Source organism: Centrocercus urophasianus, unplaced genomic scaffold, assembly GCF_019232065.1.
Source record: "Centrocercus urophasianus isolate 14NV4802_14NV808 unplaced genomic scaffold, USGS_Curo_1.0 seq_12, whole genome shotgun sequence".
Lineage (NCBI taxonomy): Eukaryota > Metazoa > Chordata > Aves > Galliformes > Phasianidae > Centrocercus > Centrocercus urophasianus.
The window spans coordinates 28,195,836-28,214,331 of NW_024884364.1; the positions used below are offsets into that span (position 1 = coordinate 28,195,836).

The following is an 18,496-nucleotide window of genomic DNA, read 5'->3' on the forward strand; positions in this document are numbered from 1 at the left end:
TTAAAAAAGTATTGATAGATTTAGAAGATGCGCAATAAAATTTCTGCTTTAGGAAAAAAAATTTTAAAAATGTCTGCCTTCAGCTAGCAAGGATCAAACAAACATTTTGGGGCAGATTCCAAGAGCCTTTGTCCTCTTTTTGAAGCCATTTGGTATAGGCCTCTGCTAGCAAGGACCACTGGGTGGATGTAGCTTTATCCAGCTTTCTGGTTCGTGACTGGACACATGCAGAGTGCTTACAGCAAGCAGGCACTCACCAAACTCCCCAGCAGTAGCACTGTTACATACACTATCAAGATGGTTTGCTGAATCACTTTCTCTTGCTTAACTGGCAGCTGCGATTCACAGATACTTTAGGCACATTGGACTCAATAGGAAACCTTAGACTCCTCTAATACAGAGTTACTTTTGTGACTAATACTTTCTTCTGAATTAACCATTACATTGAAAGTTGGTAAAAAGTGACTGCCTGTTTTGTTTTTCTTGGAAGGGGCTCCCTCCAGGAGGACACAAATATTCTGTTCCCTGTCCTGTTGAGCAACAGAGCAGTAAGGTGTTGACATTCAGCAACATCCTGAAACTGCACACAACCTGTCTGGTTGCTAGTTATGCAAGTACCACAGAATACGTTTAAAATAGAACGGGTAAGCAACCTGATTGTTTGCATGCTTTTATGTGTCTGGTGTCTCTTTGAAGCTCCCACTAGGAAAAAGGTTGTCCTGATACTGCTTTGCCTTTCTTTTCAGTGTTAAATCCACGCTCATTTGTTGGTTAAAGAGTTCTTTTAAGGTACAGTGTGCTCAAAAACAAAATGAACTTATTTCTTCAGAGTTACTTGAACACCCACTAATAAATACATTAGAAGACCTACTCGTCTTGAAAAGAGTCAGAAAGAAAAGATAAATAATATATTTCAGTTGAAAGCTGAGTAGGAGAAATGGGTTTAAAGTTGCAACTGAGAAACACAGAAACAACTCCAAAGCTCATTCTGTCTGGAGGAATACAATTCTGAGCTCTGTTACTAACACACTGCATCATGTCCACTCGTAAAGTCAGATAGATTACAATAACACCTTAGAGAAAACCAGCTAGCATGGTAACAAAGTTTCCTCTCCACCAGATGCTGGGACTTGATACTGAAGAAGGTTTTGATGGTATCTACGGGCCTGTATACAACAGGACAATACTGTAGGTACTAGCCAGGAGGCTTTGGAGAAATAAACTGAGAGTCACAAATCACCATGGGCAAATGGCAGATTTGCAATGGATTGGTTGGGTCCTGTCTATACTTCAAGGAGGGATCCCAAGTCCGATGAGGAACTGTTACAAGCCAATTGTAATCAGTATGTGGATACCAGTCTGAGATATAGAGTTTGTTACTTCTAGGAATTCAAAAAAGATCTGATACGTAGAAAAAGATATAGTTTCTACATCTGTGTATTCACCTCAGTGCAGTCACATAGTTGTTCTTCAGATATCTGAAAGGGTCAAAATTAAAAATAGCAATAATATTACACATTACATATGTTATTAAAGCAGCGTGGAGTAGTTCTACAAGTATGCAGGTTTTGAACACAGTTCTCTGAAATTAAATTTACTGAAAACTTCATTAAAACAAACAAACAAAAAAGTACTCTGAATGATTATATATGACCATCACCTCAGTTTTATACATGGCTTCTCCTCTCCATATTAGGCTATGATGTCAGCTTGGTGCCTCCAACACAGAGGTTGAGAACATTCTTGGTTCGTAGACCCCATAGATATTTTCCAATCAACATGTGGGACCTTCTAGAAAGATCATCACTGTAGCCCACTGTGCTTTCCCCCTCTGAGCCTAAGTTTTCTTAGCTGACTTAGATGCCTTAAAGGCAGTCAATAGACATACAGGAACAGTCATGAAAGTACAGCTGTGAGTGTCAGCTGTGAGATAGCAAATGTGGAAAATGAATGTTCCTCATGAAGCTGCGATGGCATCCTGCAGAGTTCTTTAGAGAGTCAGGAAAACACTGTGGCACAAGTCCGTAACCTGTTCAATTTGGACAGTGAGTTGAATTTCACATCCCTAAAAGCTAAAGTATTGGGAAAGGGGAACAGGGAGGATGTTTCCATTTTACTTTTTAATAACATGAGAGAAATCCAAGCTTGTGAGATAATGCACAGTTAAGGGACAACAGACCTCTTAGCAGGAAGCAGCACAAAGCACTACCATGGGACATGAGCAAAACAACTTTTGCCTGGCTTTAACACTGACTATTATAAAGCACATAATACCACGAATAAGAATCAACCCATAATACAGCAAAGCCTCTCACAGTGTGGTCCCGGCACGCAGAACCTTTCAATACAGCTTCTGACACCTGCACAGGTTTGGAGTGGAAGCCCACTTTCCATCACCCAGCAGTTGGAGGAAGTCTCACAGCTCTTGAACACCACATTGTTTAATCTCTCTGTTCCCAAACAATATGCTGGACCCCCCAAAACTTACCTTGCTTTCATCCCAGTGGACCACCCATGTGAAGAAAGTTTCTAGAGAGATTGAGCTAACCATAAACTAATGCAAGCAGCCTAACTGTGCTCGAGTTAAATAAATGGCAACATGCCTAGCCAAAATCCTCGAAGTAAAATACAGGGTTAGGTTACTTTTTGTTCACTTGGTGCCAAGAAGAGGCAATTCTTCCAGTAAAATGCAGCAGAGGGAGTAGAAGAGGGAAAGAGAGAAAGCTGCTAGAATAGCAGCTTGAAATCGAAACGTATCGTCTGGAGGTGTCCACCTGAACAACCACGTAACTTGAGAGAGCAGGGAAATGTCTGCCACCTGGGATGATGACTAGTGATAGGATCACGTGCTGAAGCACTCTGAAAGGAAACGCTGCAAAGAAGCACAGCACTGGAAAGTAAGTACATCCAAGTAAGTACAGTCCAACAAACAGGCAGCTGGGGCAACCTGACTGTGATTTTTAAGTGGAAAAGTACTTGAAACTAAAAACGTGCAGTATATATAGTTTAACAGAGAATACAGTTACAGCCAGTGGTGCAAGCTCTTCAAATGACAAAGTCCTGCTGTTTAAAAAAATGACTGAATGGAGCTAGATCAGATATCAGGACTGCTAATTTGCTTTCCATTGGCTTCAGACCAAGAGTCAAGAAAGAAAAACAAACTAAAATCTTTGAAAGAATATCAAAACATTTGCCAACAGAGACCAAAACACTCATTTTCACATGCTCCTTTCCTTGACAATACTGGGGCAGAGTTGCATGCTCTGAAGGGAGTGCCTGCTGTTTGCTTTAAAATATCCTGAACAGGCAATACCTGTGTTAATGTCATCCATCTGGCAGTGGCAGGTCAGGTCTGAAGCCCCCTGTTCAAGCTTTCCTCCAGGCTCAAGCTGAAGCTGCTTCCAGTTCACCAGGCTACAGAAAGCCCATTTGACTGAGCCAAATGGGTCTGTCATCCGGAGGCACTGAGACCTACAGCACTGACTGTTGCATGCCCTGCATAGGGAATCAGCAGGACCAGCAATGTGGACTCACAGGCTGTCTATGCTGGCATACACTTAGGCTTCTGCCAAAAGCAGTGCTTATCCCTTTCCCCCTAGCCCTAATCCCACCACTTTCTTTAAGTCAGTGCCCTGTGGCTAGCAGCTGAGAAAAGAGATGCTGTTTCCTAAGGGCTGGTTTGTCAGTGTTGCTGGCTAAGCCATGCGCTATGGTGGGAGTGAGCCCACTGTGTTACCCAAGCTCAACCATCCGATTCAAGGACCTCTGCCATTCTGAGATATGGGTTGTGGCTCAAGCTCTACCTTAGACCTCTGGAACAATGTCAGCCTGGAAGGCACCACAGCACTGCACAAACAAGGACTGTAATCACTAAGATGCACGCTCCAAGAGAAAAACATTAACATCTTACTTTTAGGCATTTATTAAACTATGTGTCATTAATTACAATATAATGACACACGACTTCACCGCAGCCTGTCTGTCTGTCTTGGACTCCGTGTGGAGTCAAATGACTAACACAAAATTATTTGGGTCAATTTGATTAAGAATCACATTTACGTTGCAAACAGCGATGTTTTCCAAACTTTGGGCTGAAATGTCCAGAAATACTTTAACAAGAGCAGAGCTTCAATTGCTGGAGATATTCCATTCGGAAAAGTGATGACCAAGGAGGGCCATAACAGGAGGCTGTAAGGTCAGAAATGTTATGTAGAGAGTGAACAGGATGCAGGGAAAGCCAAAAGCAGAAAATGATTTCAAAAAAGGGAACTCATGGGGGACAGGTCAATCTGACAGTCTTGGATGCATTCCTTGCTCAGGAAGCCTCAGATTGCTAGTTTTCTGGGATCAGGGAGAATGCCCTCAAGGAAAGTTCACTCTGTATTCTCCCAGTTTCCTTCTTTCTTTTCCTGAGCACTGAGGATCTGGGGAACAAGATACCAGGCTGGAGGGAGCTTGACCCAGTGTGGTCCTGCTACATTTTGAGGCTATATATTCTCTACCGCAAAACCATTTGTGAAGAAGTTTCACACAACTTATACAGAAAAATGTCAGCTCTCTGGAGTTTAGCCATCCTGCAGAATGTAATGAAATACTATAACCTGTCATAAAACTCCCCGAGATGGTAAAAAAATAATATCAGCTGGAAAGATACTCCAAATTATTTTTAGACTGGTTTCTGTGTATATCCTGATCTAGTTTCCACTAAAACTGGTTTTATCCCCTGCATATATCTGCAAAACTTTATACACGGGATTTTTTTTTTTTTTTTTAAAAGACTTGAAATCCCAAATTCCTTCAGGCTACCTAAAGAGGCCTAAAAATAGCAATAAATACAAAAATCTTTACAAGGGGGGATTTAATGCGCCAAGGACATAGTCTGGCACTGGCACTGAAGCACTCCCAGCTTCCAAGTGAGAGAGGAAGTTTGTTCCCCAGCCCCCTGTTCAGTTCACAACAAATGCTGGACTGAGGATGCTGTAAAAAAACATTTGCTTTCCCTGCAGAGCTGAAGAACATCTTGCTGGTCCTTCTCAAAAGTTATGTGATAAACCTGGACTGCACAATTGTAATGTTAACTGAGCTTTCTGTAAGAAATCATAAGCTGTACTATAAAGCTCAGAGGAATGAGCCTCCAGAGAGGATAGAGGCCAATGTTTTAATGCCTAAGTGGTCCAGCAAGAAGAAGTGCTTTGGCATTTCTGTTTGGATCATGGTGCACACAGGAGACATACCATGCAGCTAGTAAAATACCTTCACATAAGAGACAATACACCCATAGCTTCTACTCTTAGTTTTTTAACTGCTAAACAAGTACCAGTGCTGAAAGCCCAAGGAGGTCTCAGGTTTTGGTCCAGAGGAGAACACAAGATGGGCTTGGAAGTGGCACTAAGCCATATCTCAGAGCTTCCCTTCCATAACTGCACCCTGAGACTCTAATGAGAGCTCTTAGCAGCAGGAGAGTATGAGGTTACAGTTCCCCTGTGAACACCCTCCCAAAGGAGGAGGGAATCTCCAGCATGCATGTGTTTAGCTGTGAGCAGGACACAACAGAGCCATTTCACAGAAATCCGGATCCCAACTAGTCAGCTATAGGATCGTGGGGATCTCACAACCCACAGCCAGAACAAGCTGTATCCAACAGGAGGTTGTATCTCTTCAAGCAAAAATGGGTGAAAATGTCAGCCAATTAAGCTTTTCCCACCTACATCACATCAGTTCCAAAAGCCAAACCAGGATCCCAGCAGAGCTCTACGGGAAGTCTCACTTCAGTCGATCTAAATCCTTAATGTTAAAATGTTACAAAAAACAGAACTGCTGCGTGGGAGCACCAAAGCCACTCTGTGAATATTAATCGCTAGCATATATTGAATGTAATTGTCTCTCCAATATTAAAAGGCTTTCCCTCTCAATTAGTGGAAAGTGACTCCCACAGTTCAATTTAAGGTTTAAATTTGGAAGGAAGAGATTTTCTTTTTCTTTTTCTCTACCTTTAATGTAAGCCATGTACTTCCAGAAAACCAATGGATAAGGCATTACACCAAAATTTGTAGAGCTGTCCTTACACGTCCAGCATGTCCATACTATGATACAACCAAGCTTGTTTTCCAGCAGCTCTGGTCAGTACACCACAAAAACTGAAAGCTAATGATAAGGGGGTCATTAAGGATGTGAAGCCCATTGAAAAAGCATTGAAAGCCTGGGCCTGGGAGAGGCAGAAGGAAACAATTCTCAAAGTTGTGCTTGAGCACCAGCAGGCACAGGCCAGTGCAGTGCCAAGGAGCACAGTAACAGCTAAGCAGTAAGGCCAACAGATCTACATCTCAGCTTGCACCTGTATGCTGGGGTAACCATCATGCTCTTCTTCACCCTAGTGTTGTCATGTGAGTGAAGTGCTGAGATGTTTTCAGACTGGGGACAAAGTGCAAGGACAGGTTGGTAGCTTCCCTCTTCTCACCCTATCCAAAACCACCTACTGAGCTTTACCAGGGAACCCATCCTTTTATTTTATGTGCAAATTTGGACTTCCTTTTCACTCAAACACATAATGACAGACACTGCCCCATTCTTGCTGAAGGTAGGTTACATCTAACATGCCTTCACTACTGACAAGTATCTTATACTTACTGTATGCTGCTAGGATTAAAGGCTTGGAAGGAATATTAACTTCTCCAAAGCATTAATTTTCTTGATTTTATTTGTGGTAATGATCAGTGCCAAGCCTCCTCATAGCCACTGTTTGTCTCCAGGCTCAGGAGATGCACCTAGTGAAACCATTCCACAAGCCATTTCCTTGGGTATAGCTGAACATGGTTCGCAAATTCATGACTTTCACTTAAGTTCCTCAGAGGAATTTTCTTAATAGCAGGATAGACGCCCAGAAGAAAAATAAGTGCTTCACTTATCACCAGTGACACTGCTCCCCTTTTCTTAAATACACTTGAAAGAGTGCTGTAGGCAGCATTGCACCTAATAATCTTTCATGAAAGCTGTTACGTTCAGGGCTTCCAAATAACATCTTGCTTTTGTTGTTCTCCTCTTCCTTTTTATCTTGCACTGCCTGCACCAAAGGGCTTATGCGCTCTCCCTGTAAAAATACTTCCAAAAATAAAGGGCTGATTTGGAAGTACAAAGCTGCTGTTGTGGGACGCTGCAGCATCTGTTTTAGCGTGTCATCTTTATATTTAGAAGCAGCATATCCCCACAGATCAAGCACAGCCGGTAAGTCACTCAGCAACCCCTTCCCATCAGCTCTCACAAGTCGGTGCCAGCCGACGTCCTCCCTCCAGCTGCAGGGGGGGCTCCTCTTGCCTTCCCACAGCCCTGTGCACAGAGGCAGCCCCGCACCTATGCCACGGCACGCTGCCACCTTACTCATGCTGTTGAGCCTTGTCTCTTTCTCTCTAACATTAGTGTCCTGCTGAAAGCTCAGCCCAGTGGCAAGACAACTGCTGGCCTCCAACCTTGATGCTTTTTTGCAATGTGCTGCTTTTTCTTTTTCTGGGTCACGCGGTGCGGTGCGTATGCCGCACGGCATCTGTACGAGAACATGCTATAAAATCAGAGGAGCCACTGAAGCGTGCAATCTAGCACACAGCTCTGACCTGTGCAGTCAGACTGCTTTGTCTGTGCCCCTCAGCCATTTTTCTAAGCAGATGCCCACAGCTAGGAAATAGTTGACACTGAAAAATGCCAGAGAGCCTCTTCTATGAAGCAGCTGGAGCTCTGCTCTGAGAAGGTTCAGCAAGTAAACTAAACAAAGTTAAAACAAGCACAGCATTCCTACAAAGTGTTCGCCACATGTGAGCTGTACAGGTGGTCAGGATTTGAAAACCCTTTCTTCAACCCCCTCTAAGAGCAGTCTGCCCTTTACAGAATTGCTGTTTGCAGCACCAGGCAGCACTGTGTAACTCAACCAGGCAGAACACAGCAAAGCAGGACAAAACACAACGCAAACCCAACAGGAGCCATCAGAACAAAGGTCGCACAAATACTGTCTGGAGGGCAGGAGGGGCAGCAGATAGAGAAGCTTGTCTTGGCTCCTTGCTGCCTGTAATGGATGATGGCTACGATGTCCTCCCAGGCTAGAATCAGCATCTTCTCCACACACCCTCCATCATTCTTCAGTCTGCAGCGGGTGAGCAAAGCAGCTTGCAGCACTGGCAGTCTCCTCCAGAGACCACTGTTACTGGGTGATGCTTTGCACAGATGTGAACACCATTAATTAAAAGAGTGAAATTTCAGCCCAGCAAGCATTTATAATGAAGTGGAGGGGAAATGCAGATTTCTCCTTTGCTTTCAACCATGAGGAGTACATGTGTGCGTGCGTGCAGGAGGGGGAGAGGGGGCAGAGAGGGCAGAGAGGGGAGAAGCAACGTGTGTGAGCTCCCGGGCAGAGTGATTGGTTTTGGCAGCTACCCTGAAAGGAAAAGGCACCGTCAGCTCTGTAAAATACACAAGAAGATCTTTACTAGCAATCTTCTCCAGAGATTGCATAGAGTGGAAAAGACCCAAATAGAGCTGCAGAGAAGGAACGCTGCACTGATGTATCGAAGCCACCTCCTGAGACTGTTTGGTTCAGCTCTTGCCTGGACACAGTCCCCTGTTGCTGCTTCCTGGAACAGAGGTGTTGAACAAAAACAGAGCCTGGAGGAACCTGGAATACCTTTATCTACAGAAATAGCCTGGCAAATACTACAGGCTTCCCCTTTTATGAGAAAAAGATGGCCTTACCTGAGTAGTTTTTGCCCTCCTGCCCTGCATGCTGTTACTATGGCTCATCTGTGGGTTGGTGGCTCCTTCTGAAAGGCAATGGGACTTCCTGCAGGGCAGCGTATTGTAGTTACTGTAGGAAGGCGCATCCTCGGCAGCACCAGATGCCATCTTACGGCTGCCAATGTCTGGGATGTCAGACACTAAATTCCGGCAGTACCCTCCAAAAGCATTGCGTGGGCCCCCATTTATTGTAGCACTTGGGGCTTTGGGGGAGTACAAGTCACTCATGGAGTTAGCACGCTGGCAGCCAACCAACTGCTGGGGGCTGCACTCAGCCTCCGTTCCCCGGGCCGTCTCAACATCCTTCTCTTCGGCCAAGCCCAGGATTTCCTCATTGCTTGTCAAATGCTCCTGGCTGAGGTCAGAAAGTGAAAACTCCAGGCTGTCCTCCCGCCAGATATCGGCCGATTTGGAGCGTTTCTTCTTGAAGCTGGCTGTCTCCACGAACCTCGTCCCGTTTGGCGCGTACCGGCGCAGCCTCCCGTCGCCTTCTGCCAGGAATGGTGGTTCCTCTCCATACAGCCGGCTCTCCTCAGAGTCGGGCATGCTCTGCACAGAGGCTGCAGTGAGCACAGTACTGCTGTCCATGCTGGGCGTAACAGAGGAGTCGGTGTGGTAGGAGACGGGCCGCAAGCCCATGTCCACACGGTCCACCCAGATTGGGCTCCCAAAGTCCTCAAGGTTGGCCTCCTGGGTAAAGGGCTCCAGACCGTTCTCTGCCAGAGACTGGGGGATACTGGGGGTGCTGCTGGAGCGGGTGCTCACCTCTGAGTTCCTGTGGATAATTTTGCCAGAAGAAGCGTGTCTGGTCCGGCGAGAAGCTTTATTGGTGAGGCGAAGTGAACGTGATGTGTGCTTGCGGCCCAGGCTGGCGTGCTTGTCTCCATAGAAGGCATGCTCTACGTTTTGGCTTTCCGCGTTTCCCATGGCTTCACAGTCTGCAAGGGGAAAGATCAGGGACCATTAAAGTCAGCAAGGCTTGCTGTAGCAGCGGTTACAGTAATTCAACAGTTCAACAATTAATTAAGGGAGCTGGCAACTGTACCAGCTCCTTACAGTTACAAATCAGATAAATCAGTACAAAGAAAGAAGGCAGATCATTGCTATGCCAGGGTGAATGATGAGCGTAGAAGAGGGAAGGACTGAACCTTGAATAGTGGTCTGGTCTGGAGCCAGTTTATCAGAAGGTACACTATTAATCTCAGCCACGCACATGCTTACTTGACTACTGATATTAACTAATCCTTCACAATTCTAGCCAACAATATAAATTCAAAAAATCAACAAGTGGATAGGCATGACTGTTTCTCTGCATGCAACGAGACACCAAAAAGTAGAAGGACAAACATCTTTATTTGAGATTTCGCTTTTTTTTTTGCTAGGAACCACAAGTTGAAGCACCAAATAGCAAAGTACAAATTCAACTATTTGTTAGCAAGCTAATGATAGGTTTGATTTCTGGAACAAAAAACAGAGCAACGTTAATCAGGTACAAAGATCCCCACACAAGAGAGCTGTATTATGAAAAATACATTATCATGAGTGACTCAGACTATACAAAAATAACCTTTCCTTTCTGCTCACTCTGAAGCAGATAGCTAGATCTAAGCACTTTGATCTAGCAAAGAGAAAATCAAGCTGGAAGATAGGGACTGGGTTTCTGTCCCCTTCTCCACATCCAGCCTCCTGCATTATTAAGTTATGCATGCCCCTCCCTGAAACAGGTTTCCCATCTAGCAGATGGGAGTCATGATCTGGATTCAGCCTTGGAAAACACTTTGAGATCTGTGCTCTCACTCAACAAATGTCAGAAATATTTTTTTAGTAGTATTGGTTCCTTCTGACCAAAGAGCAAGATGAAGAGCAAGAAAAGTAAATGCTAAAGTACATGGCCATTCAAAATTAAATAGGAGGGATCCTGAATTACACATAAGACAATTATATTTAGATAAATAGTCCATTAATCTTTAACAGAAATTCCAAGACAAAGCTTCCTCATTCTAAGGTACTTCTACCAGTCTGGGTTGAAAAAAAGAACTCTGTCTCGACAGTAAAATATTCTGGAGGTTTTAATTTCTCCAGGCCATTTCTTCTCCTTTAACAGGACATGCCAATGAGTATTGAGCCAAGTATTCACAGGCTGAATGTGCCCATGCGTGCTCCCTCACTATCTAAATATACAATATCACTATTGCATGAAACTGAATTAACCCTACATGAAATACACCAAAAGCAATGAATTGACTGCGTTAAATGTGGGCACAGCAGTTCTGCCGTAGGCTGCTCTGGATACGTGGAGTGGAACTCAGCTTATATAGTAACATTTCTGAAAACAGAGGACACTACTTAGTATTTCTGCCCAGCTAGGTAGGTCGCATCTGAGGCTAAAAGTCTGCTCAGTGCCAGAGCAACGGGCGCCTCCAGAAATATCTGGACATTTCGGTATCTAAAGTAAATATAGTCACGTGCCAAGGAAACCATACCAGGAAATATCCTGTGTCTACTGAATGTAATGGCTGAACTCCCATTGACTGTCACGAGGCTTGGTTATCATGCACCGTTTAGAAAAATAAATGTGCTGAACAGAGAGTAGGTTTTAATCTAAAAAAAAGTAACAGCATTATAAATCCCCAGGCAGGGTTTATTATTCCTTAGAAGCTACAGACCTCTGATATGGACTGGACAGAAAAAAAAACATCAGCTGGCTACTTTTGAAGCACTTTAGAGCACAAAACCTGCATTTTGTTCTCCACACTGATGCCTAAAGCCAGACCTCAACACTCCCCCTCTTGCAAAAGAAACTCTCTTGGGGTAATACTTTTAGCTGCTTTGATTCCGAAATTCTTACTAACCATACTTTCATTTGAAAGGATTTCCACTAGCTGCAAAGCACATCAGAGCATGCAGTCATTTTTCCCTCATCTCCAGCAATGAAACCATCACTTCAGTATCTATTTAAGGAGAAAAAGCAATTCTAAAAGTTCTCTTGAAACCATGAAAAATTAAAGAGAGGCTCTTTACCTTTTGATATGGAGCTGCAGAAGGGCAGGAGTGTCCTAGCGCACTGCACAGCCAAGCACACTTGCTGATGAAAACACTGTGCTGCAGAAAGCAGCACTGTGCCACCACCTCGAAGTAGAATCCATGCACACCAGGCAGAATGACACCAAACCAAAAAGAAGCAGCAGCCCAGGCTGCATCCCCAGCCAGAAAAGGCTCTCCTGTAAGGAGGAAAATCTTTCTTCCACAGAGCAGACAGCTACAGGAATGTTTACTGAGCAGTTTCACACAATGAGAAGTATCTGCTAGATACCTGCGAGAAGTGCCAGACTTCAAAGTAAATAGCTGTCCCTTTTTAATTCTAGGTATTGGTGCTTTAGGTGAGGATGCCTTTGCAAATCCTGCAGACTGCTACTATCCAGGTGATTAGCCCAGAGCTTGCTCCTGCACGCAGAGTGAAGCCTTACCGCAATCCCTCCATCTTCCCCAGCTATATGCTGCAGGTTGACATGCATGCAAGTCCCACTAGTTTCCACTAGTTGCCCCCAAACCAGTTCAGGTGTTTATAGGATCTTGCAGTCAAGTTCACCAAAATGGGAAAAATTAAACTGAGAAGGAAAACAAGACTATTTTTAAAGCTTAGTTTTGCTGGGGTAATGAGCTGAACGCATGTGCACCAGCACCAGCACAAGGAAGCCCACCTGCAGATGCAGTGAGGACAGGCAGCATGGCTGTAGAGCCATGTATGAGCCAGAGGAGGGGGGGAGAAGGTGGCAGGGACGGCCGTGGTGCAGATGCAGTGTCCTCAGCTAGCAGGAGTGAGGCAGCAGACACCCTGGGGCAGAAACGCCTCCAACTGCTCCAGCCACAACTGCCAGATGCTGCCTGTCTACGGCTTAACTGAATTTAGCACACTCAATGAAAAAAATCTGTGTCAAATTAAGAAAATGAGTCATATTAATGGGTCTTGCACGTAAACGCTGATAGGACAAAGGCTCCCCTTGTTAGCTCGCCTGCCTGAATCCAAAGGTGACCATTAAAGACCTACTGAGGTACCCACAGGATACTACATAAATCAAGTGTGACACGTCTTGATGCTTTAAACAGGTTTGTCAAGCATGGCCAAGGATTGCGACGTGTCAAAAATCTGTTCTGAATTATTCTCCAAAGCCAGCAGAGATTTAGTGCACACAGACCATTATCACAAGCAGAACCAGCTGGAAATTTTTCAGCAGAAAATGTCGATTCATCAAAACCCAAATTTTTTGTGGGAATAGGCAGGTTTTGATGAAAGACTTCTCCATTCCAAGAGGAAGACACATGAAAACCCAAGCGGGGAGACAGGCACGTCTCCTAGAGGAGATACCAGCTCAGTGACTCAGTCACTTGCCAAAGAAGCAGAAGACCAAGATCTGTATCTGCAGCCCAAGTGAAGCAAACAAGGGGCTGTGACTTTGTTCCTCCACATCCTCGAGGGGCAGCCTGACCATCGAGCTATGACTGCTCTGGGAAAAGGCTCCCTCTCCTACAAGATCCGTTCCATCCTGGTTCAGAATAGGGAAAATATCAGTCATGGAAGTCCAGGAAGGATCAGGAAGGTCTGTCTATTGCACACCGATAGACAGTAAGTTTTTTTTTAATTATTTTTATCATGGAAAACAAAGACTCAGTATGTGACTGTGATATCAACATTAGGATATCACCAGGGAGAACAAAAATTCTGCAGCAAATCTTTGGAAAAAACAATGCTCCTTCTATCAACTGCCCTACACAGACTGGTTGAACTCTAGCTGACCTGCTGAGTCTTTGCTGGCTGAGTCATATAAAATGGTTACAGATACAGAAGATCATATTCCAAATGACCACTGATGATGGTCCAATCTAAGAACATCATTTCATTTGAAATCTGTAATTTTTGTTTCTCTTCCCTTCTCCTCAATATTAAGTATTCCTTAAAAATATTACGAAGCCAAAATATTTGTTCAAAGTAAACCTATGTTACTAACTCTCCAAATTCCAACAAGTTGGGCCTTTAGATTCCAGGAGAAAATCTGACATATTATTAACTTTCAACCAAATTTGAAGCACCTCGCAAGACAACAGATTGCCAATTTAAATTTAGATTTCTAGTAGGAGGCCCTGGTGACAAATCTGTATTTTTCTCCTGGAGCGAAGCTTGAAGGTTGTGAGAACCAGAACAATGATTAAATCCACAGTGAGCAATGATTCTACAGAAATAAACTTCTGCGCAAATCTTCCAGCCAACAACAAAGATTTTTACTGAACTCACAAGAACCACACAGAAAAATGTACAAGGCTAATAACCAAGTGCAAACATACATATTTTATTGTAATCAACGTGCGCTTTTTCAAAAGAGCAAGAAGGAGACTGAAATTCTACAGTATGTCTTTGAGTTTCCCAGAAACTCCAACAGTATATTTAATTGTTTTCAAATAAGAGCCTTTTAACCAGCCATTTCTTTTTTGTAAGCCGTTCTCGTATATGCTAAAGCATGGGATGGACTCCAAAAAGGCCCTGCAGGCGATTCAAATCAGAGGAGGAGAGAGGAGAGAGGGAGGAAGGGATGTCATCAATAGCTGCTTGATAGCAATTCAAATGCCTTTGTATTGCTAAATGGGTGTAACCATAAACCACATGCAGCTTATCCAATTTTTCCCCTCCCACGAACCATTATACAAACACAGCAAACTCCTCAAGAAAATGTATGGACACACATGTACCTTCCAAGGCAATACTGGTATCCAGCGCAACCTTCCCCAAGAGAACTGTGGCATTTAGAGGTATAGAATTGCAAATGATACCAAAATGAACAGTTACTGGGATTGCAGAAGCTGTCAGCACCTGCCACTCAGCGCCTCCATTACTCCCTCGTCAGAGTCTATGACTATATGCCAAAAACCTGGGGAGAAAGAGGGGAGAAAAAAAAAAAAAATCAGACAAAGGGTTAGCAGGAACGGCCATACAGGAGGACATATTCTGCCAAGTCCTATTATCATCACTTACCTAGGAAACATTGTTCAATACAGCATGCAAATGCCGTGTTTCAATTTGAATGATACAATCTGATGAGAGTAGAATAAAGGAAAAGCCCAATCAGATGCCTTGAGCTCAATAAACAGAGCTCCTCATCCTGACACTTTTGGCAGTACAATTCCCTGAAGAAATGAAGGTGCTCTGCAAAGGAGCAGTCAGAGCAGAGAACACACCTGTGCCTGCTGCCTGGACAGGGCTCACAGAATTACAGAATCGTAGGGGTTGGAAGGGACCTCCAGAGATCATCGAGTCCAACCCCCCTGCCAAAGCAGGTTCCCTACAGCAGGTGGCACAGGTAGGCATCCAGGCAGGTCTTGAACATCTCCAGAGAAGGAGACTCCACCACCTCCCTGGGCAGCCTGTTCCAGTGCTCCGTCACCTCACCGTAAAGAAGTTCTTGCGCACATTTGTGCTGAACTTCCTATGCTGCAGTTTCCGGCCGTTTCCCCTTGTCCTGACATGGCCTCCAAACATGACCTCTCACCAAGGCACCCTCTGAGGGACACTGGCTTACTCTCTAGAGGCAAACCACCCAAGAAAGGCCTGAAACCAAGAGGTCCCAGACAAAATGCCTCTGTGCCGACAGCCTGATTTATGAAAAGGGTAGTAATCCCAGCAGTGATTTCATTAACATTTTTCAAGGACAAATCAGAGGCATACAGCAGAGCGTTTACATGCGTTTTTGTGCACGGTGAAAAGCTCTTGGGGTTAATTGCACCCACAAAAGCGTGGATACAAGAGACAGCCTGTGCCTACCTAGGCCTTAGGCCAGTCATCAGAACAGTCCTGAAGTCACATAGGTGCTCATGCACAAGCCCAAGCAATTTCTTAGCTTGGTATGACTGGAAGACACACAGGGACCGGTCCTGTAGGCACCACAAGCCCACCAGAGGAGCCAGGGCTCTGCCCACACCAGCTCCAGTCACACAGTTGCTCCTCCATGGCTCTGCAATAGTGTCAACAAAATGCTGCAAGCCCAGCTGTACAACTTACACATACCTCCAAAAGACTCAAGAAAAACAAAACAAAAGGCTTTGGATGAGATTACCAATGCCTATCAGGTTATTAGAGCTATCTGGTGGGGAAACTGTGATCCCCATTTGGCTGGGTTCTCAAAAGAAATGAGCGTCATCGGCTCCTTTCCAAATTGAAAACATTCGCGTCTTCTTTTTCCTCCTTCATGTTCCCCTCTCTGTTCCTCACCTCCCCCTCTCCCCCCAAGCTATTGGTTGAGTTCTGTCTGAAAAGCGGTTCATGAATTGCTCAGGAGCTGACAGAAATTAATAAAATGAAGCTCATTTATATTGAAATGGACTCATTATCATGCCAGCTGCCAATAGTTTATAAGTCAGGAATCTTGCTGACAAACAAGGTCCTGCAGGCAAGAGGCTTTCCACCTGCATCCACCGCATGACGGATAATCCTATGAAGTACATTCCTCACCTCCAAAGAAATAGGATTTGTGATAATCTTTTTTTCAGATCTGTCTGCTGTGGCCACAGAAAACGTGTCCAAAAGAGGAAAAATACAGATGTGGCTGAGCATTTATCAGGTTTTCCATCATGAAGTGGTTTTTGAGGAGTCTGTAATTCAGTCAGAAAGATCTGCTCCAGCCTGACGCCAACTCTGCTCACTTCTGCAAAATACTAGCCACAATGTGCCCTGCTCCACACACTGCTTTGCTCCTCCAGTGTAAATTATCCTCTGCTTCTACTCACACTCTGCATCAAAATTTAAACGAATTGCCTTGTTTGTTAAAAAGGTGAAAAGATCCAAAGTGGAGACCCAGAACTGGTAGCTGAGCGATCCAAATTCTCACTAAGCTCTACTGCGTCTGAAGGGCTGGCAACATCCATTGCAAGAACGATGACTGTTCATGCACACACAGTTCCTTCAGAAGATTATGTTTCCTTTCTGAAAACGATTGTTCCTATTAACTTCTTCAACTTGGAGAGACTTTCTCAAATGAAAGCAAGCTGCACCTTTCAAGGAAAACATCAGGTTTTCATATTTATCTTTGCCTGTCATTACACGCACTGCAATGGTCCTCATCTCCACACTCTGTACTTCACCCCAGCAGCCCCAGCTCTCCTGCTCAGTAGCTCTGTGGGTCCTTCATGTGGAAGCCTTCAATGAGGTCTCCCCTCACACAAGCCAACAGCCAAAGGGAAGTCCCTGAGGCAAAAAGGGATGTATGCTCTCCTCCATGAGGAGAAAAAACAGAAGCAAAAGAAGCAAAATGGTTTGTTACAGCTTGCTTCCCAAATCCCTCGCAGGATTTGCATTAGGTGTTCCTGGACACTTGCTATGCAAGCAGAGCCTGATCAAGGGGCAGCTAACTGCATGCTCAGATTACCAGTATCTCACAGCAACCACTCTCAGGGCTGACAGACAGCTGCAAGCAGGCACGCTTGGAACAGCCCACCTCATTAGAAAAGAACCATCAGAGGAAGATTTTCAATCTATGCTTGAGACCAAATATTCAGTCTCAGAGCCGGCTCCTGCAAACGTGCATGCACAAACAGATATATGTACACATCTATGATGCATGTGTGCATGCATGTATGCTAATGTCTACATATATCAGTGCAACTCCTTGTTCTTTGAAGGCTTGGAAGTAGCACAGCTGTATTTATTTCATAGCCACAAAACAGTGCCTTGAAAAATCAGGCCAAGGAGTTCCCACAGGGCTCAGAACACAGCAGCTTAAGTCAGTTCAAACTGAGAGAGCTTGCAGCAAGCCACGATGAATGGATTAAATGAGAGCATAGTAAGGAAGAAGAATATATTAAAGGAGCACCTAGTTATTCATCACATCTGCTACCTGTGATTCTAGGTACAGCAAAGAGAGTTTTGACTTTCATACGATGAGTTTACAAAGACAGAAGACTAAGGAAAAAACATCAGCACACTTGCTTTCTTTCTGTTTGCAGACACTCAGCATGAGCTTTAATGGATGAAAAATATGAAAGCTACAGCTTTCTAAAAGCCTCCTTTTCAAAGCAGAACCTTTCCTGTCCAGCAAGGAAAAATTAGCATGCAGTATATCTCCTTGTCCAGCAAACACAAAAAGCTGGCTAGAAGAACGACAGCTCTCCTTCAATTCTATTTTTACTTTTCTATTTTATGCTGGCTGGTTTTGTCAGATTCAAAATGCAACTGCAAATGTGAGACAGTTAGTCATTACACAAATCTTCATCCAGCTTTGTGAAGCCCTCACACATTCTACTGCAAAACACCAGGATGGATATACATCGACAGGAAACAGCAGTCATTTGATACAGAAAATATTTAATGTTAATCAGTACCTTTGGGCTGTATTCTCCACCCACTATCCAATCCTATTCCAAACCACTGTAGCTTCAGTGTTCGATCCTGCCTACTGAAACGGTGAATCACTTTACTTGTAACCGGAGGCCATATTTTGTTAGCCTTTATTACCACTTGTTAACATGAATTGCTGCCAAAATCAATGGTAGCATCTACCCTGAGAAAAAAGTAAATGCTCTAGCGTGCTCCAGGGTCCTGCTGCCCTGACAGTTCTCTCCTCATCCTGTATTTCTGAGCTGCCCTTGGCAAAACAAAACATAGCAACACACGGGAGATGGATGTACAGATAATGGATGGATGGATGGATGGATGGATGGATGGATGGATGGATGGATG

General features: G+C 44.3%; 1 protein-coding gene across 6 annotated transcripts in view; it reads right to left on the reverse strand.

The window, feature by feature from the left end:
- Positions 1–18,496, reverse strand: part of TIAM1 (TIAM Rac1 associated GEF 1) — a 143,586-nt gene that overhangs the window by 71,933 nt on the left and 53,157 nt on the right. For 4 of the 6 annotated variants that reach the window (XM_042810473.1, XM_042810471.1, XM_042810474.1 and 1 more), the window contains one exon: positions 8,734–9,713. In XM_042810473.1, the coding sequence (XP_042666407.1) occupies positions 8,734–9,702 (969 nt within the window). In that variant the 5' untranslated portion in view covers positions 9,703–9,713. Of the gene's footprint in view, positions 1–8,733; positions 9,714–14,517; positions 14,697–18,496 lie in introns of all 6 variants that reach the window. The other 2 variants (XM_042810472.1, XM_042810470.1) reach the window with 2 other exon arrangements.